At 34.6% G+C, this 24,425-nt stretch overlaps 1 protein-coding gene across 1 annotated transcript in view; it reads right to left on the reverse strand.

Annotated features, from left to right (window-relative positions):
• The window catches only part of LOC128547582 (guanylate-binding protein 5-like), a 58,368-nt gene that overhangs the window by 12,321 nt on the left and 21,622 nt on the right, over positions 1-24,425 (reverse strand). Inside the window, exons 5-13 of the mRNA XM_053520590.1 lie at positions 18,036-18,111; positions 16,777-16,868; positions 16,399-16,474; positions 14,944-15,023; positions 11,715-11,902; positions 10,438-10,565; positions 8,805-8,914; positions 3,330-3,736; positions 2,643-2,920 (exon numbers count right to left, since the gene is read on the reverse strand). Of these exons, the coding sequence (XP_053376565.1) occupies positions 2,643-2,920; positions 3,330-3,736; positions 8,805-8,914; positions 10,438-10,565; positions 11,715-11,902; positions 14,944-15,023; positions 16,399-16,474; positions 16,777-16,868; positions 18,036-18,111 (1,435 nt within the window). The remainder of the gene's footprint in view (positions 1-2,642; positions 2,921-3,329; positions 3,737-8,804; positions 8,915-10,437; positions 10,566-11,714; positions 11,903-14,943; positions 15,024-16,398; positions 16,475-16,776; positions 16,869-18,035; positions 18,112-24,425) is intronic.

Raw genomic sequence — 24,425 nt, forward strand, 5'->3', positions numbered from 1 at the left:
ACAATAAAAATACAAATATCACATTTAGTTATATACGGGTTGAAAAAAATATGTGCAAACATTTCCTAAAACTTACACGTGACTTACATTAAAACATATAACAAAGATATAAAAACATTAAGCAACAGTATCTAATAAATTGGAATGATAAAAAAGATAATTATTTGAAAGTTTGTCTATGTATTTAAAATATTTTCTGCTGTTCTTATACAAGGAAAAGCCAACAAGTCATCTCAAAATGCACTTATTTTAAACGGTGTCCACGACTTGTAAAAACACAATGTACTGATTAAAATATCAGTGTTGGTATCCCCTGCCAAAAGGCACACAGGTTTATCCTTGAAGAAGCATTCTGTTCCTGCAAAAACACTTAAATGCAATCGGATTATAGTCTTTTTGAAAGCTGTCTACTCAAAGGTATTGATCGAAAATTGTTTTTTATATTTAGTAACAATGACACTGACTCAAGCCACCAAAAATGAAGACAAACAAAAATTGGTCTCAATGAAAGCTACCTGTTTACCACGTATGGTCTGCTTACCTCATTCCTAACTGAAATTAACATGAGAAAAACCAGTTTCTATTTTTCGTAATTTGATTCTTGACCTTGACCTTAGCAACTAAATATACATCTCCATGCACGCTTCCTAAATCCAAGTATGGACACAATACCCAATTTATTACTGAAGTTATTGAACAGAAACGGTTTTTTTCTTTTTTTAGCAATAGTGACATTGACCTTAACCCCAGTGGCCAAAACTCATACCATGCAACAGTTTCCAAGAAGGCTATATTTATACTAAGCTTGGTCACAATATCCCATCTGAAAATGACATTCAATTTGCAAAGAAATGGCCTATATTGTAATAACTCATATGTTCCTGAAACAACTTCACTGAATCTTGCAGGGCCACATTTCCCTCTTACAATTAATATTATAACGATATTTTATTAAAATCCTTCAATCCATGTCTGAATTTATGACTTCGGACGGACAGAAAATGGAATAAAAGCAAAATTGATGTAATATATATGTAGGTACAAAAGGCCATAAATTTTGTTTTTCTCCAAATTTCTGTTTGTCTGAAACTTGCAGGGCCTTATTTCCCTACTGCATTTAACATTACTGAAATCCATTGAACCATGTCTGAGATAGGACTCAAGACGGACAGGAAAGGGACTATCTATGTACTTTATATAACGCAAAAAAGAATCACATTTTAACCTTGTTTTAATCAAATCCTTTCATCCATGTCTGAAATATGTCTAAAGACGGGCAAAAAATGAATAATACAAAATATAATGTATGTACAAAGGGCCATAACTCTTGTCTTACTTTTACAATCTGACGAAAACTTTCTGGTGGCATTTAAAATTTCCCTACAGCAGTTAACATTTGTAACATGTTTTATTCAAATATATTAAACCAGATCTATATAGCTCCAAATAATTTCATAGATCTGGTCTTGAACGGAAGGACAACGCAGTACGTAAATGAAGAGTTAAAAAGAAGCAAAGAAAGTATAAAAAGGGTACCTCTCAGTAATAACAACAAGTGAATTTGAAAGCTACATGGTAATATCGTATCGTTTCGCTTTTCTCTAGGGATTTTGCATGTTTATTGAACGATAACGCACATTTGTAAGTGCAAACTTGAATAAGAATTTGTAACTGTGTCAAGAACTTTTTCTGAACTTTCTACAACAACAAAAGAAAATGAGCGATCATAAATGTTATTGTTTCTTTCTGGGATTTTTACGTTAGTTCTGCACGTTTGTAATACCGAAAGTCTCGTCTTAATGGCTTAATAAAACCTTTGTCCCTAATACGAATAAGAAATAATAATAAATCAAAGTTTGTGTAATCTGGTACAAGAGGCTTTTGTTTAATGTTATAAGTGGAACGTCTGCATCTGAAATAATTCCTTTTAGCATAAAAAAGACCCTAGCTTATCTTATAGTCTACATGTTTTACATTGTATTCTGTAAGCAAACATGTTTTGAAAACCGGGGTCTCCAATAGAATCTCTTCAGGAAATGTTGCTCGAACCCCAATTGTTTCTTTATGTTTCTTAGCAATACAGCAATCACATGAATATTTCTGTCTTGTTTGAATTTCTTTTTTAGTACATAATAATGTTTCGAAGTTATTGTATCAATGTTTAACTCGAATTCTAAATTGCAGAAAATATATTACTAATACGTACAGAACTGCCATATGTCACGATTTGGTTTTTGACGAAAGCATTTATTCGTTTCAAGATTTCAAATAGAGTAATATGGTAAGGCATTTATAAGTTGTTTACAACTTTGTTAACAATATTAACAAAAGTATGTTAAATACTGAAATAAACTATTTCATTCACCACGAGAGAGAAATAATTAATGTTTTCGATGGTCATGTATGGATATCTAAATCAAATATAAATAAGATATTTAATTAAATGATTGTATGTATATCTTTAAGAACATACAGATGTTATGCTAACGGGGGGGGGGGAGGTTATGGTAGCATAGCTTTGGCTTTGTACATCAGGATTGTTTAAAAAGATATAATGTAACTTTTGCTTAGGTATACGCTTATTGCGACATGTTTTACTCTTAATTCAACCGATATAAAACACGGCTATATGTAGGTATTACCTCGATGTTTTCCTCGCCTATGCTTGCTTCATAAGGAAAAGCCCCATTTCGAAACATTCGTAATGCTTTCTTCTGCACTTTGAATAGCATGCGCTGAAGATCTTCTTTCTTTGGTACAGGCAAATGTATATCAATAATATCAGACTGAATGCTTTCTTTCACTTTATTCAGTACCATTTGGTTGTGTTGTGATGCCGCTTGTGTGTAGGCATCTTCGACATTTAATACATGTCCTTTTCTCAACGCCTGCACGTACGATCGCAAAATCGCTGCAAACACTAGATGATAATACAATAAATTTGAAATACACAATGATAACTGCCAGTTTTGTCTCAGTATATCTAGAAGTATATATTTGAGTATGTAATAAACAGTATATTATTTCCATTAAACAGCAAACAGAAGGCAAATGCAGTAAATATTCTGAAGAGTTTTATACATAGCTGGTGGTACTAAACAATCCACATATTCTCCTAAAAGTATTGTAATGACTGCAGTGCTTACATCTGACATACTTCCTCCGTGATAAAAATGTGGAGTGCTATTTGCATCAAAGATCATATGTGTATTAACCAATAGCTTTTAGCCCACTTTAAATGTTTCATTTCTGGACAAAGTCAAATTAGCAGAATTTAATAAAATCTTATTTGATATAAGTTAAGATTGTTTCTTAAAATTAATATTTACTTGAACCGTCTACTGTCCTATTCATTAGAAGACGCTTGGGAGCACTTGAATATACACATTTCTTCAGCTTTTCAACATCCTGCAAGAAATTTTCAGGAAGTTTGTGGTCTTTGAAATGTTCTAGTTGTACAAGTTGTTCTCCCATAGCCGGTTGACAAATAGTAAAACATTTTCGATTGGAGAAGAACTTGTTGATGCACATGGTGCTTTTATTGCTCTCACCAGTACTTGACAGGCACTTTTCGAAGTACTCATCAGGTGTGTCATTGTTATCAAATGGAAGAAAGAAGTCTCTTACGCACAAAATTAATTTTGGTGTAACAAGTCGCACCGTATCGATCTTCTTACCACTGCCTATGCCGATGTCATTAAATGTTTCTATATTGTCTGCCAGTGCTGATATAAAACTTCATCAGGTTAAGGGTTCAACAATTTCGACAAATGTAAAGTAATTATAAATTGATCGGCATCTTTCTATAACACTGCAAATATACAGATTGTTGCGAGAATGGGCAGCGAAAAACCACGACAGAATAAGGTTATTATGGTGGCCTTTATTCAAATGTCGTCTTTTCGTTCTGCATAAACAAAAGAAATGAAATGTCAGAGCAACACAACGAAATGACGATAGATACGACACGCCGATAACGGCGCCTTAACTTCAACGAAAAGACGACAGATGACTAAACGCCTTTTGTTGTTTTCCTTCCGGTACATATGCGCATAACTTCGATAGTAATAATGACACGGCCATCAGTCAACACTTTTCTTCAAACGACATTTCTGAAACCAAACTGCTGAAGTTGATGAAACTTGGATTGGATATTCCTTACATAATCGTCTACCAAAGCTGTTCGAAGAACTCCATTCATTCACAAAGGAAATATTTAAAATTATTCTTCTCCAAAAGTGCAAGCCCCTTAGATGTATACAAAACAGACTGAAAAACTCTTAAGGCATTGTGCTTATGCATTCGACATGTAGCTTTCTTTAATGGTCATTTGTTCAAAGCGTTCTTCTTGGGTCCAATCGGCCCTGTCAATTGCTTTACCCATGTAAGGTTTTTTTTTTTAAATCTTCTTGTCTAAAACCTGAAGAATTAGAGCTCAGATTTTTGGCATGTAGTACTCCAAGTTCATTGAAATCATATACCCATCTGAGTCAGGTCAACGCTATAACGTCATCATGACCCTCTATTTTTTCTAAAGTTTCGTAGATCAATGGCATTTTCCTTATAATCTCATTCAAGTAAAAGTATACCAACATTCCGGTAAGACTTTTAGAAAACGTGCTACTGATGAGATCTTTTCTAAAAGTGGTCAATCTGTACATGCTGCTGAAGATATTAACATATTAAATCAAAATCTAATAAAGATTATTAAATAAAGAAGTAATTCATGTGTGTTTTGTGGTACAAAGCATTTTCATTTGCAGAGTTATGCTCCTATCATTTTGTTTAATTCGTTAATTAATTTGTTTAATGTTAAAATTTTGAATGAAATGAAGTATTAAAAAGAAACAGCTTGATCTCGGTCTGATTGTTGTAGATCACTACAGATAATTCTCAATTCCTTGATCCTCTGTTTTGGATTTTGAAATAGTTAAGGCATTCTTGCACTACATGAAAATGGTCAACGCATTTCTGATACATAAACTTATCACTCAGATTAACGGTATTACATATAATACTCGTAATACTTACTGCAGAGGTTATTATTCCAAAACCAGATGGAGATGGCACTTTTCAAACCGTCTGTAACTTCAAAGAGCTCACAGTTCAACATCCTACAGTGAAAAATACATGTTTGCACTGCGCATACATACTGAAAGACGAAACAGCGAAAATAAGACGTGTTTTTTTTTTTAATTTAACGTAATTCCGTTGTTTCGTGGGCAAAATGACGAAAGGACCTAATGTGTCGTAATCGTTGGGTAACAGTTGTCGTCATATTGTTTTTTAGCGTTTCCTGCGACAATAAAGGTGATTTTTCGTATTTTCCGGGCTAAACAACGACGAAAAGAAAGGACAAAATCAAAGGACTGAAGGGCCTGAGAGTCGGCTAATGATTGATGTACTGGTAGTATAGTCCAGTTTCAGTTTGTTTTTAGTTTTTTTCCCCAACTAAACAGATTTTGTTACAATAAATGAAATGAACATTAAGTCGATGCCTAGTAAAACTTTGATTGACATTATACAAGTATTTAAACCCAATATATTTCTCTAAAATTGAAGAGTGGTTCGCAGAAATAAAAAATGTTGAAAGTACAAACTACAATTTGACAGCTGACACTAAGATACTGCCCATGACTATGTATATTTTTCCAGTGAACATTTGCCTCCGGCATTGCCAAAATTGGCAATTATCGGCTGGTATATATTCGCACATGATAAAATTTGAATATGACAATTTATATATTAAAATTTTACAGCGCGGATTGCCACATACAATTTGTAACGGATGAATGAAAGAACTATTCAGGTATTTTACAGATAACGGGCATGGCGATAACCGTATCATATTTTAGGTATTGTTCAATCATATTATAAGTGATGTGAATTTAAAGTATACTTACTTTTGCGTTTAGAGATATGTAAATGTTGCTGAGTGTCAACATGTAGTGTCATGAATGTTTACACTGACAGGAAAATTGCGCATTCGAAACTAAGGGAAGTTACTCGGACTAGCTACCAATTTCGATTTCAAAAACTACAAGAAAATACAATTTAATGTTTCGCCGATTTGTTTATTTCTCGAAAAATAAGTAATAAAATCATTTTTTAATATCAGTAGTAATTAAACAAACCAGTAAGAGCTTCTTCTCCCGATAATTATCCGCTTACTGACTGCAAAATTCAACCCAAGCAAAGTCGTAGAAGCGTTGTTATAAACAGGTTCGCCGACAAGTGTCCAGAATGTAGTTATCCGCGAAGTCTCGCGGAAGAATTAACGTACTGCACATATCTTATTCGGGTCATTTAAAATAAACCTGTCATAATTTAATTTCATCGATCCGGTAAACTCTTTGATAAGAGACATTCCAATGCTTTCAGAGGTACCCGACTCAATAAAATACTAGCAGTATATTCTGGAACTATATTTTGTCTTTCGCTGGATGTTACGCAAGCTTGGTAAGCCTGCGCAATTCATAAAATGCACAGCGCAATAAATTTGTTATTTGCGCAATGATTTTAAAGATTATTTTTTTGAAACGGACAAGGTAACAAATGGATAATTTGGCTAATAAGTTAATATGCAGTTTTTATTTGAATTTGTGAACATCGTCACCATATTCATATGCGCAAATGTATTACCAAATCCCGCATAATCGTTACGCGTGTTTATGCTTAATGAGTTACCGCGGAAGAAAATACGTGGCTTTATCCGAGTATTGCACAATTACAAGTCATAAATTTGACAGATTACATCGTATATTGGTCATAACAAATAGGATTGACATAACTGAACTTCATTCGATCAATGAACTCTTTGAAATTAGAGACAATCTACTGGAACTACATCACTTCGCTGTGTTGTGAGGCCATTTAATAAGAATGAGAAATCGGGCGATAGCAAGGACTCGTCAAACGCTTGAAAGCGTTTAGCCGACTCAAAAACGAAAAGAGGGCGTTCAATGAAATCAACCAACATCCGTGTTTAATTTCGGAAATAAAAAGACACCTTATTAGAGCAGCCATTGGCTTCTCTCAAGAATGGATTCTATTCTAAAGAGAGGTTTCGATCATACGGAGATAAGGGATTGATTGGATGTCGGTTACATTAACCACTAAGCCAACGGAGTTTTCCAAGCTTCAAACCAATGTTACATAACAAATTTGATTAGTCGCATGAAATGAAGCAAAAATATGTAATTTCATTCTTAATTTTTTAAATGTAACATAGATAAACAGTCGGTTTATATAAAGCCAAAAAAAAAAAAAAAAAAAAAAAAATACAGTACAACCTCCGTAGAGCAACATCCTTTGGGAGATACAAATATTGACTGCTATGTAGAGGTTGTTGTTCTGGAGCGGTAAATTTAATAGTATATTTCAGTTTAGGGAAATTTTGATGATGTTGTCATAGAGAGGTTTTTGCTTAAGAGAGGGCCGCTCTGGAGAGGATGTACTGTACAAATAAAGTTTTTTTAAAGCCTTAACCACCTCAGTGGACAATTCCCTGCGCTTGATTTGTCGATCACTATTTTTCAATTAGAAAAGACTGCTTGATACAACGTATGAACATCACCCTCATAATTTTTTCTGAAAACATTTTCCATTCATTTACAATCAACAACGATTAACATCATAACACTGCCTGGGATCAGAGCATTTAAAAAAAATATATCATGTTCATATTTGAAATGTTATAATTTTATTTTACCAGTAAAGTATAAAATATGACCTAAGACTTAGTCCGTTCATTTGTTATAGACCGGGAAAGGTTCTTCCATAAGCGTCCTGATCTTTTCTCTTGGACCAACTACTTATTCATGTTGTTGGGATATATGGCAGTGTAGTGAACAAATGCAGCGGTTGAAAAACCCTCCTATTGAAAGATTGACGAACTTTGGGGCAGTTAGAAAATGGATTCATTTTATCTATAACCGATAGAAAACGATAACAAAATTGTGTTACAATGCCTCCTCTGTTCTGCGACCTTTTGACTTACTGAAGAATTCTGTGCTGCACGCAGTAATAATTTTGAAATCGGAAAGTAGTCTCACTGAGTATGTTTAGAAAAATATTGATGGCCATCATTACAATTTGCGTTGTAGTGAAATGCTTCATCAAGCCAAACTGTTTTCTCTGGACCATTCTGTCGTAAGATATCTTCAGTATAACAACTTGCGCCATTTTATGGCCTTTCTAAATTGAAAACTTTCAGGAGACCGATAATCATCACACATATCACGTTCAGAAAACTGATTAAAAGGAATATGAAAGAAGATGTAAACACTAAATAGCTACAGAGAAACGAGGACAGAAATACTAAAGAACAGGACGTTCATGGAAGAGGACAGATGCGAAAGAAAACTGATACCCAGGACATTTCATACAATATTTTACAATCATAGAGATCGCAAAAAATATTTTAGAAAAGTACAAGTTTGATGATTATATAGCTGCAATAAAATTGGCAGTTTCTAGCCTGTTAGTTATATTTTTGTTCGTTTATGTTAATCACAAAAAGGGGAACTATATAACACATCAATGAAAAAGCAAAAATGTTAAAACAGGAACTTTAACCACTCTAAGGGACCCCATTTCTTCTCCCCTAATATTGTATTTGCGACAAAATTCTAATTTTGGAAGACTCGCGAAATGACGAAATGGATGTGACTGATTTCACGGATTGTATCACAATATCCTATTGTTAACAATATTTTGACAGTTCTCTTATTTGTATCGTCGTTTTATGGAACTGACTGAGTTTTTTTTTAAATGTATCAATGGTTATTCTATAGAAAGGATACGTTATCTTCTCTAAAGTATCTTTGTTCAAAACTCCAACCATGTTGTAGATTAATGTACTGCACAGCAAAACGGTCAGGCAAAATATCTGGATATCATTGCCACTTCTCGTCTAGTAATATTGCAAAATGAATATTATCTTTGATAACATTTAGATATTCATGCAATGCAATATTTGAATTCAAATTTAAATTTTCTGAATACTAAAGTTTATATGATATTGAAATGTATACCATAGAATCACATTTCTATTACAAAATAGGTAAGAAATTTCCTGATATGATTAAATATTGTAGCGATCTGCATTGAAGCATTAACATGAAACATTTTTCACTTCGACTGACATATCTGCTTTTAATTACACGTCTGCTGTAACTGCAATACTTGTTATCGTTGTTTTTAACCTTCTAATAGGAAGTGGGCACATCTTAAAAGTAGGGATGGCAACGAATAGCATTTTTGGTATTCGAATATTCGGTCATTCTTCCGAACGAATATTCGAATATTCGGTCATCAACTGATCAACAAATCAACTCAAAATCTTATTATCTGTTTATCATACCCTACGACCTACATTAATTCTACTTTCGTTTCCACCGGAAGTTGTCTAGATATTGACGAATTAAGACTGACAAATCGTTCTCATCGCTTGTTTATCTTTTGGAATATAAGATGTTCGATATCTTCATTTAATTAAGTATAATTTATATAGGTTTTGTATAGTTTTCTTACAGGGATATAGCCCTCACGTAAGTAAGGTTCTCCCCAAAAATATTACACGTAGCCGACTTCTTATCGGATGATCGCGTGACGTTCTTCAAAACGGCTGGAGGCATTGCTTGAATTTTCACATTAGATTCGCGTAATATTTTCAATCAAATTAGATGTTTTATCAGTTGGAAAATCCGATCTACGTAACAAAATAATATGCATTAAATTTGCCTTTGTTTCTACACTTGTCGGCATTTTTCTTTACTCTCAAATACATCTTTTATCGACTTTGATTGAAATCTGAATTATTTTTAATTACACACGGTTCGCACCTATCGAAAACAACACGAGTAGTAACAAATTTACACCAATTTGTGACCAATTAAAATTTTCTAAAGGTAAACAAAGGGTACACGGTCGTCTACATAGCGATGTACAATCTCGGCACGCTAATATACAAAATGACACGTCTGCCAAACACAGAAGCCATTTTTGTGCGGCAGGTTTTGACAAATTAGATGAACGAACATTTCGGTACTTTCATTTGGATTTTTTTATGATCTTATATTTTTTTCCGAATATTCGAATAGTGAAACAGTATTCGAATATTCGTGTAATGAACGAATATTCGAATGTTCGAATATTCGTTGCCATCCCTACTTAAAAGTAAAGATATTTGCTAACCTACATGAAAGACAATGTCTGGGAATAAAGACACCCATTTACCATTTCACCAAATTAAAGTGTTTTCTAATTTATGGCAGAAACGTCAGCTCGAAGAGACTGACCACGTTGTTAGCAAACAATAATATGTCATGGGCCCTTGTGCATTGTGATTCTGCTTCAACCACGGAACGACGTTCTGTTTACCTATGGCGTATTTCAATTGACCGTATTATAATGATAATAATAGTTAAACTTTACACTTTCAGCATCAGAGAGACCAGCTGTATCGAGAAGTGCAAGCACTTGGCCAGTTTGCGTTGGATGTTTCATACACAAAACCCATATGCCTTTGGTATGAGATTTGACAGTGTTACCCACAGAAAAGCCTGCAAAATGACAAAACACCTATCCTAATAATTAAGCACAATGTGCCAGCTGCGAAGATCTTTTCACCATTTTCTAAGGGCTAATCAATTATTTACCAAAGGTATATATAATTATACATCTCTGAAATGTTTGCATTTAGTATTTTTAGTTGAAATATTTAGATCAATTATCTTTTGGTTTCAAATTGATAAAATTTAAATTGTGTTCCTGGGGAGATGATATGAAAAATGTTTAACCCCTCGGAATACAAATATAGTCGTCATATTTCTCGAGGTGGACATATTTCATATCACCCTCTCAGGTATGTCATATTTATATACTTTTGTAGTTTCTTTATTAGTTGTTTTGTTAATCAAAATCGTCCAGGAATACAATATGCGAAGTTGCAAAAATATTAGGCAAAGCATCAAAACATATCATTATGTTTAAGCTGACTGTACAGTAATATTAAGTCATATAACATAGAAATCAATGTTAGGCCCTAGATAACCTTTTTATTCTATATTTATTTTAAATCATTTAAAAATATACGTGATTCATCGCAAAATGTATTTCTGAAATCAAACTCTGTACATAGAGCGCTTACTTCACCCGATTTACATTCTGAACATTTCACGCAGTTCGGGTTTTATCATTTGTTAAACATCATGGGACTAGTGACCGTCCATTTACGGAAAAAAGAGGTGTATTTGAAATACTTTACACCATCTTAGGATAACATCGTGGAGTACCCACAGGTTTTTTATAACGCTATCCTACACGTCATTTAATGTAGATTAGCCTAATAAGGCACCCGTCGGTATCCGCGATGTCTTGAAGATAAACCAATCTTAACCAATGTTAAATATAAGGAAAGAGCGAAATTGAGAACACTATAATAATGGCATTTTGGATCAGGAGTATGTCATAATCTATAATTATAATATTTTATGATACTGTGGTAAAAAATATTGAAATAATAAGAACGCTCCATATACTTTGGAAAGTACATGAGTTTTGCCGTTTAAGTTTGCTTACGATATTCATTCATTCTAAAGGACATTGGCTTCCATGCTGACTGATATACAAGTTAAAGTTTGGTATCAAACAAAAATTCAACAAGATGTCAGATATATTACAAACATTTAAACGAAGAAAAAGTATCGTACCTTTTTTCCTTCCGGCTATTCTATTCATTAGATAAGATTTTCCTGTTCTGCAGACACCAGCTATTGCAACTATATTTAATGCTTCTTTTATTGCTTCAATCTGTGTCAGAACATCCTCCTTAATTGTGAGCTTTCCTTCGGTATCTATAGCAATTAAGCATTTCGGCTCCTCAAATATGGACGTAGACCTGTAATAGATTGTTTTGTCCTAGTTTTAATTTAATTCAACGGTTAATCTTATCTAGTTGCACTTATATGTTGCATGTACTTTATTTAATTGGGAACATTATTTATATACAAGTCAAATAACCTTTACACATTTTGAAACAAAGAACTTTGCTTCTCAGGTACATCCGTTTTTTAGCAGAAACGCATTTGGTGACGACAGCGATATTTCAATTTCTGGGAATGACATATACCTTTAAACGTAGGCTAGATTTGTTATCCATTTTAGTTCTACAGCGTTTGATGGTAAGCTACTTTTACAATTACCTTTAATTCAATACATAATATTATTTCACTACACTAAGCTCAGTATAAATGTACTTACGTATGGTTATTATTCAAAACTTAAATAAAAGTCGGTGCAAATATGCTTACCTTTGTTAAAGAGTAAACGGGAATGTTTATGATCACATTACTTTATATCACTTAAAGGCATACGAAGTAAGACGAGTGCATGACTCAATCTACATTCTATTTTTGCTATAGTTGAAAGCTGATTTGTTGTAAATAAAAGAATTTGATGATTTTAGTTAATTACAGTGATAGCTGGAACACATTATGTTATATATAATAATATAAAAGAACCAACTATTTAACAGAGCAAGTACTCGTTGCAAAATTCTAAGTTGGAATCTGAAATAAATTCTATAAATAGCACCAATCATAACCTACTTCCGTTAACGTATAAATAGACAGATGGACGACAGAGAAATCATTCTGTGTCCAGCGATTGATGTAGATACATCGAGAATTCAACTAGAAATTTAATTATCCCAGTACCTTGATAAGAAGGTTATTGCAAGTACGCTCTCAGGGCTGAAATTTATTAAAAGACTAAAGGAGAGTTGCAGAATTTCAACAAGGTTTTGAGCTATAGGGCCAGTGCATAGAGTTTTACCTTTTATGTCAGTTTAAAACATTTATTGGTTTGTCTGATCCCCGAAATTATCTAGCTCAAAATGAAAAATAATTTACGAGGCATTGGTAAACGAAACATTTAGGCGAGGTAGACAGTGGGAAAAAAATGCCAGCTAGCCTAGGACATGGTCACTTTAGCGATTGGACCCATTTCATTGTTCATGATTCATCAGTTATAATGCGCAGCAGCCGCAAATAACTATTTCGAATCAGGGAAATCAAATGCTTGCTATTATCTACAGTCACGTTGACATCAATCTGACTAAAGTACATCTCCTATTACGCTACGCATAGGATCTGAGAACGACCTATTCATAGCCTCGTTCTGACGACCCTTTCGCTAGCCAGTCAGAGCTTAACTTACAACATTTTGCAAATCTACCTGTAGCCTTGACTTTTGATATTTACAATTCATATGTCATAATGTGTCAGATAGCCGGTTAGCTCAGTTGATAGCCCGCTTGCTTTGTAAGCGAGGGGTCCCGGGTTCGAATCCTGAAATGAATATACATTTTCTTACTCTGACTTTTAGAACAAGTTGTCTGATTGGTTAAAATAAAAATAGCAATACTGGAAATCCAAAATATACAGAAGACGTATGTGAATGGGTCGTTCTCAGATCTTCGTTGAGAAGATCAAGTACTTTAGTCAGATTGCGTTGACATTTATGTCAGGACCTTTAAGAACATAAAGTATTAAACGTGTGTGTATATATATATATATATACATATATATACATAGAGAGAGAGAGAGAGAGAGAGAGAGTTTATATGAATATACGAATTCTGCTTTATATACGAGCCCGAATTGTACTACACATTCGTACTTGTTCAGCATTTACATAATATATACTAAAATCTCTGTTTTCATCTTTCACACATCAGTAGTGACATTTTAGTCTTTTTAACTGCTCGGGACCAGAGAAGCTATATTTTCTCTCTCCGAAAGTTAACTTGATCTCGAAGATACATTGAATATATAGAGATAGTGTCCATTAAGAGATATAATTAAATTCAGAACAGTTGACTTTCCAAAACGTAAGATCCGCTAGGATGCAAGTTCGCATTATAGATTATTATATAGTTTATAGAATGTATACGAACTAAATCACCACCACAATATACTAGACCTATTACGGCAAAGCGCCTAGCAATACAAATAAACACGTATATGTCACAGTAAGTCCGTTAACCCAATAAGATTTTGCGTAATTGGTCTGGTATATTGTTGAAGTGATTTACGAATTTTCCATACGTGAGATCACCGAGGATACAAATAAAATCTGGAAAGCAGATCCCTCGAAAGCAACGACAACAAGGCAAACAGTGATAATTGCAGACTCGGTTTGATTGTGTCTGTTCATGAGCAGTGATGGAAAATGCAACACTGCTCACGCCGTCCGCACCCCCCCCCCCCCCGTCCACACCCCCTCGACCCAACCCCCGCCCCCTATCACTAGCTTAAGCAGTATTCAATCTTCAAATATAAATGAGTTGAAATGATCCCGAAGTTTATGTAAATGTTATCATGACATATCCAGAAAAGTAAATACCTGGTTGACAGTTTCGGTCGATTTCACCGACCTTCTTCAGAACTTTGACGTCTTCCGGTACGGACTGGTTCACTGCTGGACAGGTCAGAGTGAACTAATTGTCCGTAAATGGTGCTGAGGGAGTAGGCCCAGCAAGAACCAACCATGTAATTAACTGGGAGGGGGCGGAAGTAATCGATAGGGAGGACAACCAGAGAGTTAGGCAAGTAGAGGAAGCCATCTGGATCGCGAGCAGCAAACCAGTGACGAACAGGGACCAGGGGGCCTACTCCCTCAGCACCATTTACGGACAATTAGTTCACTCTGACCTGTCCAGCAGTGAACCAGTCTGTAACCGGAAGTCGTCACAGTTCTGATGAAGGTCGGTGAAATCGACCGAAACTGTCAACCACGTATATAATTTTCTGGATATGTCATGATAAACGTTTACATAAACTACATCTACTATCCTGATGAACCTCATTGACGAATGATCCCGAAGGACCAGAAAATATAACAACACAAAGTTGCATTATAAAAATAATTTATACGAACCAGTCACAATGGGTTTCGTCCCATTCACTGCTAGCGGTATCCTGAGTGTCTTTCGTACTGCTTAAAAACGATGTTCTTGTCTGTCAAAGGAGAAAAGGTTTAATGTATTTATATGGTTGACTTTTTTCTTATCGTCAAAATAAACCTTTACGTCTTGAATGTTTGGTTAGTACATTCAATATTTTCAGTAAAGATACACACAAGCATATTTAAAGTCAGTGTTGACATATATTGGGGTTGATTAATGTCAATTGAACAACTGAAATTATCTTATGAGTCGGATAGGGAAAATGAATGAATGTTTAAGTATTGTTTTTGTTTGTTGTGTTTACTGACTACAATTTGAATGTTCAACCTCGTTCAAAGCATTAAAATATATCAAAAGATTTGTTTTCATTTATGGTGCATTATATTGTCAAAAATGTTGCAAAGTATAGACGACCCGGGTGTTTGTATCATTTCCGTTTTCAATGGTTTCAGAAATAAGTCTTATGATTTCACCAATAAATCAACATTTTATAAAAACAGTTTGTTAATTATGACGTCGCGACATTAATATCGCGTGTTGTGTCGAATTGCTATGCGCCATGTCCCATTGTCGTGCATCGTGTCGCGTGTCGTGTCGAATTTTCGTGTTTCACATCGCATATCGTGCGTCAACATAAGGGAAATTACATCCCGACGATGCGACACAACGCACGACAAAGCAACACGATACATTACAATGCGAAGCAACTTCCGACATTAATGTTTCGACGTTTCACATACATGACCACAACTCCACAACAAATATTTGTGAAAAAGACTCTCAGAAGCAATTGCTCTAGTTCCAGTATATGCCAAACAAATAACGTGAAATAATACTGTCGGGAGCTTTAGCTATTTTAATTTCGTAGTTTTGCTACTACAAGTATGAACAGTTGTTAAACAACAGTAATTAAACACGGTATATGAATCAGTAATACTTCTGTTACAGACGTCAGTGGTAGCGCTGGTACCTGTCATTTTGGAAACAATCGTAACAGTATTACTGTCGTTTAGTGCAAGCACGTGTAACAGTACTACTGTACTGCAAATATTGTTGTTATTTGATAACTGCTGATTTATACTGTCAATGAGCAGTCTGTTTCACTAATTTAACTTAAAAATAAGACAGCTTTTTATAGGTATCAATTGCTGTTACATATGACGTGGATTGCTTTGATATCTTCCCCGTGATGATTTTTCAAGTCATTAATGCTATTAAGATAATATTCTGACTGATGCGTGCACACCCTATCAAACGATAAATAGAGAAAAAAAAGGAAAAAGAAGACATAATGTATTTTCATTATTTAAATAACAATATTAACATGTTTCCTCGATACACAGCTTGAGAATTGATGAAAAATAATTGCTTTGGTTTCTTCATATCATTATTGTTAAAGTATTTTTATGATAATTAAGTAAACTTACGAATTCGGTGGATGGCCGAAATCTGTCAACGTCAGAATACCTTGAAGTTCCTAACATGTGTCGAGTACTCATAAAGCTGCAAAAAAAGTAGCATAGCCTAATACTGACTGATAAAATACTTGAAACTGCATGAACTTCATTCTCCAAAAATAACGTTTTCTACAGACGAAAATTCTGTTCATACCATGCGGTATCTAGTTACAAAGCTGCCTTGGAATCGTGTCTCTGGATTCTATTAGATATCCACGTCCCGTCTCCGACTACACAAACCCTTCTGGAGGTAGTAAATGTTGCAATCTGTCATATTGCTATTCATATCGAAGAAAAGCTAATCAAAACAAAATATTATAAACAGTCAATCTTAAATGATGTTGTTACCTTTCGGACTTTTCTTTGCCGTATGCTGTTTTACTTTCTGACTTGTATTTACCAACAACACCTTCTGGAAATTGATAGCGTAGGAATTCGTTCTGCAAAATTACTGATGTATATTTATTCAGTTAACATTATTCGGAAAATACTACCAACGTCTAGCTGTTAACGCACATGTATCGTTCAATATATACGTAGACTGATGCCACCCCTTCCAAACTAACCATAAAGACCTCTTAAACATATGTCATTTCGCAATACTGTATCTCGGCTACGTATGTACTAAATCTGAAATTGTTACCATGTAATATGTTTGTGCTATCATTATTTCTTTAAGCAAGGATTTCATTATGTCAGCTTTGTTTACTACATTGTTTGTAATTACTTTGATAATATTCTTAAAACTGTTATACGCCATGTCCCATTGTCGTACATCGTGTCGCGTGTCGTGTCGAATTTTCGAATGTCTCATCGCATATCGTGCGTCGACAAAATGGAAGTAACATCCCGACGATTCGACACAACGCACGACAAAGCAACACGATGCATAACAACTTCCGACATTAATGTTTCGACGCTTCGGATACATGGTAACAACTCCACAACGCATATTTGTGAAATAGACTCTCAGAAGCAATTACTCTAGTTCTAGTATATGCCAAACAAATAACGTGAAATAATACTGTCGGGAGCTTTAGTTATTTTAATTTCGTAGTTTTGCTACTACAAGTATGAACAGTTGTTAAACAACAGTAATTAAACACGGTATATGAATCAGTAATACTTCTGTTACTGACGTCAGTGGTAGCGCTTGTACCTGTCATTCTGGAAGCAATCGTGACAGTATTACTGTCGTTTAGTGCAAGCACGTGTGACAGTACTACTGCAAATACTGTTGTTATTTAATAACTGCTGATTTATACTGTCAATGAGCAGTCTGTTTCACTAAACAGCCTATTTCCGTAAATAAAAAAATATAAACGTATCAATTGCTGTTACATGTTACGTGGATTGATTATATATCTTCCTCGTAAAGATTATGCAAGTCATCATTGCTATTAAGATATTATTCTGACCGATGAACAGACCCTGTCAGACGATAAATAGAGACAAACTGGAGAAAGAAAACATGTATTTTCATTTTTTAAATAGCAATGTTAATATACTTCCTCAAGCATAGTTTGAGAATTGATGAAAAATATATTTGCTTTAGTTTCTTCGTATCCTTATCGTTCAAGTGTTTTATGATTATTAAGTAAACTTACCATTTCGGTGGATGGCGGAAATGTGTCAACGTCAGAATACCTTGGAGTTCCTAACATGCGTTGAGTACTCATAATGCTGCAAAAAAGTAGCACAGCCTATTACTGACGGATAGAATACATGAAATTTCAGGAATTATATTTTTCAGAAACAATGTCTTCATAAATATTTTGGTAAATATTGTCAGAAAATGAGATGAACATGCAAGTCGGATTATATTAATTTGACGTTTGTAATCCTACACTTAAGAAAAACTGTAAGTGCAATGGCAGATACAAGGGATACATGTAAAAGACTTAGAGAAGATTACAATTTAGGTGTTGGTTTGATAAGTTACTATATATAGAACAATATTTAATTAGGACACGCATAAAGACGAATTCCCCATTTCAACTTAATTTTAGTCTCTTTACTTTGACTGTAGGGACAATACAATGTTTTGTTTTGTGTATTAACGTCTGCAGAGCTGCGGGATTGTTTGTGACCGCGACCGAAGGTTTCTTGCATAAAAAACATTACCCGACGACTAAATGTATTGTTTTCATATGTGGTGATTTTACGATTCCGGTACATTTTTAATTCTCATTCTGTTGTTCTTGGAAACGGTAAACATGTTTTAAATATCCGTATCCAGGGCCCAGAAATAAACAACACAATCAAAAGCACATCCTGAACGATTTTCTTACCTCTAGTTATTACAAACATGAAATTACCAATAACTGTTCATATAACTTCACAATTTGGTGAACTTGAGCACAATTTCAAGAATAATAACTTTACATTCCAGTTATATTGAGTACGGACACAGCTGGAGTACGGATGAGTACGAACGTAGTGTCAAGCTTTTAAGCCGTATATATAAATTCTTCCAGAAATTAGGTAAAAACATACCGACTGGTACTTACCAAAATCATAAATACGATTCCTAAAAACAAACAGTCGCACAAGGTACAGGCGATTCTTAAGCATTCACAGTTATCTACAAAAACTGAAACGACGCCGAGTTCTAAAAGGGGAGTAAACAAAGGCAAAAGAAGCGAGTACGAACATTGTTGGGGGCAGTGAATTTTGCGTTGTAACTGATACAACAAAACATTCTATGGTTAAGATTGCATCTTTTATGCTACAAAAAGGTTATTATGGAAGGAAAGAAACAAGACGCAGATACCAGATGTCAATCTGCGGAAAAATACATGACGTCCCTGGGAAAGCATTTTAATAACTAGATGCCGACGGGCAACATGTCGAGCCCGCCAGCTGTCGAAAGGACTGACAGTTATGATACTATCAAAAGAAAGCTTTCGAGTGGAATCCTATAAAAGTTGTCAGATGTCAACACTAATGCCGACGAGAGTACAATAGCCCTTCTTATAATTCAAACAGTTAAGGTATAAATGGCATTTCTGAAATTGTCCAACTGTATTAGAATTCTCAATTACAAGTCATATTACGCCATGATGGTTCAATAAAATGACAGAACATAATCAATGTGTGAATGAGACATTTATTATAAGACCTATTACCACTCTAGTATGACGGTGATATCTCCAAACTCTATTGTGACAGCACAGAAAGCCATATCGGCTTATGGTATGAATAGTATGACTCCAGCACTCCAGACTGTATTTTGTCATGATGCAGGTCACTGTAGATATGATCAATTATTGTATTCCCACTAGTTGGTGGTTCACATACAAGTTGTCTCAAACCCAAATCGGCCATTGTTGTGTGGAGAGTAATGTCATGTTGAGCATTAACGTTGAAATCTCCCATAATAATGTTGCCTTGATTCTTATCCAGAGAACATTTGAGGCTCTTCATATGAGTAATTATGGTGGAGATATTTTCTCTAGGTCTGCAGTAAATGCAGAATATTGAGAACTGGAACGGCTGATGCAGTGACAACTTGGTTGTTTCAATGTGTCTTGAATTTAAATTCTGACATTCACAAGCACACGAGTTTCGATAGTAAACTGCACTTCCATATGGAGTTCTGTTTGATCTGAAATCATTACGAAACAGACAAAAGTTTTTCAACTGGATGTTGTCATCTGTATCAGTACTGCTTAGCTTTGTTTCTACAAACATGAAAATGGATGATGCCGAGAAGTTTGGATCAGCTCTAATGTCATCAATGTGTAGTCTCAAACTCTGACAGTTTTGAAAAGAAACTGTGAAATATGTTGGGGGCAGATGACATGGTTGAATTTCCGACTCAACCTGGTTAGATGTTCTGAGCCGTGCCATTTCCTCTTGGACCTCTTTTGACACTGTGATCTTCTCAGGTGAAAATTCTCCCAATATATGCAGTTTTTCAAGGGAGGTCACTTTACTGAAGGCAACATAATGCAAGTTTGCACTTTTCTGTGATGGTAAGGCAAGCACTGCTTCAGATAGAGTGTCTCCTTGTGAGCGGTGAACTGTCTTTGCAGAGGCCATTTGAATTGGAAATTGTTTCCTTAACACTTTAGTTTAAACATATTTATTTCGAAAATACATCAATTTAAATTTTTATAGGTATACATATTTAACACAAATACGAAAGGGATAAGAACGAAAGAGAACTTATATAGTTCCTCTCCCTAGATAACAACAAAAACATTTACATCAATGGCGGATTATCATTTCATTCAGTTTAAAAGTTGATAATTTTTAATGATATCTTATTTGAATAAACAGTAAAGTAGAAACAAATAAGGTAAAGGATATTTCATTATGGAATTAGGATAATGAAAAGTAAGACAAGCTTTACATTGATAAGTGTCATTGATATATAACAGAAGTAAAACAGGTGTGATAAAGAGTTTAAGAAATTTAAGCAGCAAAAAAGAATAATAAGAATAAAAAAAATATTGAGATAGTTTAGGATTCCAGACTTATCGAAGAGAGTTCAATAGGAAACAATGTACCTTTTTAGAAGCCAAAACAATGAAGTTTAGTACTAGTCCAGCTGAGGAAGAATGTACCTAACGAAAACGATTGCTACGATCAATAAACCTGAATACTGCATTGAGTATCATTACATTAGTTTGAAAGTCTTTCGAGACGTCTCCATTAAGTAAAGTGTGAAGATCAATAGTAGAAATTGGAGACAAAGTGTCGAAGAGTTCTGCTCTTTGTTGAATATAACGTGGACAAACAAATAAGAAATGATGATTGTCCTCGATTAGGCCACAACTACAAAGTGGAGAAATAACAATGTTCTTATGAAACAGATGCTGATTTAATAAACTACATTTCGTTCGAAGTCGTGTGAGAAGAATCTGAGAGCGTCGATCTCCATAATATAAGTGTTGAGGCGTTTTAGTTTTGTCAGCATTTAAAAAGTGTTTAAAGGAATTTAGAGACTGTAAATGACGAGCTTCTATTGGCAAAGAGTTCCATTCTCGAAGGGCCAAGGGAAGAAAGGAGTTGAACTACAGGGTTGTTATATTTTATTAATATTGTTAGAATTACGGAGGTGGTAGAGGTCTGGCCAACAAGATCAGGAACAAGAGATGAAGGTAGGTTGGTGTGAGACCATTTTTCATTTTATACAACTGAATGAGTTTGTGTTTATTCCTCCGCTCAGAAAGTGTTTCCCGTTAACCTCACGGTAAAGTTCGTTTAAAGATAAAATCTTGGTTGCACCCGTCACTATTCGTGCTGCCTCGTTCTGGATTTTATCGAGTTCTTGCTTTTCGTAGGTTGTACAATTATCCCATACTATATCAGCATATTCAATGATAGGCCGAATAAATGATATATAAATAATTTCTAGAGCTCGGCGGTCTAATCTGAATTTAAGTTTCCGCATGATATTTATTCTAGTCCATGCCTTTTCTTTTACGTAGCTAATATGGGAATGCCAGGATCCGTCAGCAGCAAGGAAGATTCCAAGATGTTTATGTTCAGAGACTTGTGGAATTTGTTGATCTGACATGAAAAAGGGTGAAAAAGGGAAGATGGTTGGGCTGATTTACTTTTCTGGAGATGATTATTGATTCTGATTTAGCTGGATTAAAATTAACAAGCCATTTATATGCCCAACGTGATATTTTTTGTATATCAGCCTGCATAATACTCTTTGTTTCAACTGGATTATTAACTATCAGATGTAAACTAGTATCATCAGCAAAAAGATTAATATTGGAACCTATATCTTGAACAATATCGTTTATATAAACGAGAAATAAAAGAGTTCCGAGTATTGATCTTGTGGAACTCCAGAGGCTATTGTTACAGAATCCGACATTGTACCAGGTAGAACAACACGCTGTTTACGATTTGTTAAATAATCAGAAAACCATTGGAGTAAATTTCCACGAACACCAGAGTCGTAAAGTTTAACTATAAGACCTTGTTGCCAAACTTTATCGAATGCTTTGCTAATATCAAAGAATACAACTCTAACTTCTAATCCGTCATCCAGAGCTTTACAGAATTTGTTATATAAGTATGTTAGTTGATTCACAGTTGAATCCCCTGGCATAAATCCAGACTGGGAGGGAGTGAAGAAGGAGGTATCTCTGTAAAAGTTAAAAATATGTTTAAAAACTACATCGTTCAAATACTTTTTCAATAGTGTTTAGTAGAGAAATAGGTCTGTTGTTGTTTATAACTGAAGGGTCACCTTTTTTAAAGACTGCGCAGACATAAGACAGTTTCCAGGAGTTTGGAAGTTTCTGTGTTCTTAGTGAAAAGTTGAAAAACTGATGAAGGGGAAATGAAAGTTGGCGATAAGCCTCACGAAGAACACGATAACTTATTGTGTCAGGTCCAGATGCTTTGTCAGTCCTGAGCAATTTTAATACATCTTCAACTTCTATAGATGAGATGATGAATATATCAAGAGTCTCTTGGTTGTCAGTGCCAGAAAATCTTGGAGGATCTCTATTAGAATCATCAATAACTGTCTGGTCTCTAAAGAAATTGTTTAATAAGTCAGCTTTATCTTGATCTGCCGTAACAATGGAATTAGAAACCGGGTCTACAAGAGGAGGGACACTTTTCTTAGAAAAAGTTACTATATAAGACTTCAGGATTTTCCACCAATCTTTTGACGATACTGTATTAGATTTAAGATTGTTCGAAAGTGACAGGAGGTAGTTACTTTTACTTTCTTTAACTCGTTCTTTAGATTTCGAAACTTTGACCAGTGATTTATACTTTGTGTAGATTTTGCCTTTCTATAGGCACGTTTACGTTGTCTTATTTTCATTTTTATTCGATTATTCATCCAAGGAGGGTCATTTGGGCGTATTTTGACATTTTTATTAAGAATACATTGCTTAGACATATCAAGAATGTTTTTAGTAATGTTATCTACATAGATGTCAATATTTTCATCGTGAAGGTCGTCCCAGTTTACTTGATCCATCATACTTCGTAGCAAATCATAGTCGCTTTTCTCATACAGCCACACAGTTCTATCAAACGTCTTTATTTTAGGTTTAGTGTAACTAAGAACAGCAAAAATCGGACAGTGATACCTAACCTCCTGCTGGAGAAATAGATCACCAACACCAGCCTTAATTACATGTTCGATATTGCTGGTAAAAATGAGATCAATGGTTGAAGAAGAGGTTTCTGTGTAGTGAGTGAAGTCTTCAATAACTTGGGTGAGTCCAAACTGTTGACAAAGTGGGTGTACTTTACGGAAGGAAGAAGGAAAGTTAATATTCAAATTGAAATCTCCAGTAACTATAACATCTGAAATACCTGTATCCACTGCTAATCCAAGAGAGTTTTCGATAAGTGAAGTATAAATAATGTCGGAACTTAGAGAACGATAGAATACACCTAACAAAACTTTTTTAACACCAGTCAATCTCAATTCAAGCCAAATACATTCTAAACGGTTAAGTTCTGGGTCAATTCTTCGAATAAAGGAAATAGATTCCTTAACATAGATAATAACAGGAAACAGGATGTCAGATGTAGCCACTGAGTCCCTTAACCATGTTTCAATAAAAGCAAGGATATCGATGTTACACAATTCGGCATACAGGATATCCAGCTTAGGAGAGATACTTTGAACGTTATAGTGTACAACAGTTAAGTAGTTTGAGACTTTCAAGAGATCTTGCAGAGAGTCATCTAATATCGAATCTGATGACGTTGAACTCACGGAAGAAATGTTAGGATCAGGTCCAGGATTAGGATGAATGTCCCCGCACACACTCATTAGGATATGTAACCATAAGATAAAAGTAACTGAAATAACAGAGGAAATGAAATGTTTGGTAAATTCCAAGTTGTGTATGAGCTCACTGTTAGGAGAAAATTTGACTTTAAGAAAACGTATACTTTAAATATATTTGAGGACATCAGCATGTATTTAAGTATCGAGTATGTACATTGTGATAAATGGATACTAGCACTATGAAGTGAAGCCAGACAAAATGTCTTCT

Source organism: Mercenaria mercenaria, chromosome 12 (assembly GCF_021730395.1).
Source record: "Mercenaria mercenaria strain notata chromosome 12, MADL_Memer_1, whole genome shotgun sequence".
Classification (NCBI taxonomy): Eukaryota; Metazoa; Mollusca; class Bivalvia; order Venerida; family Veneridae; genus Mercenaria; species Mercenaria mercenaria.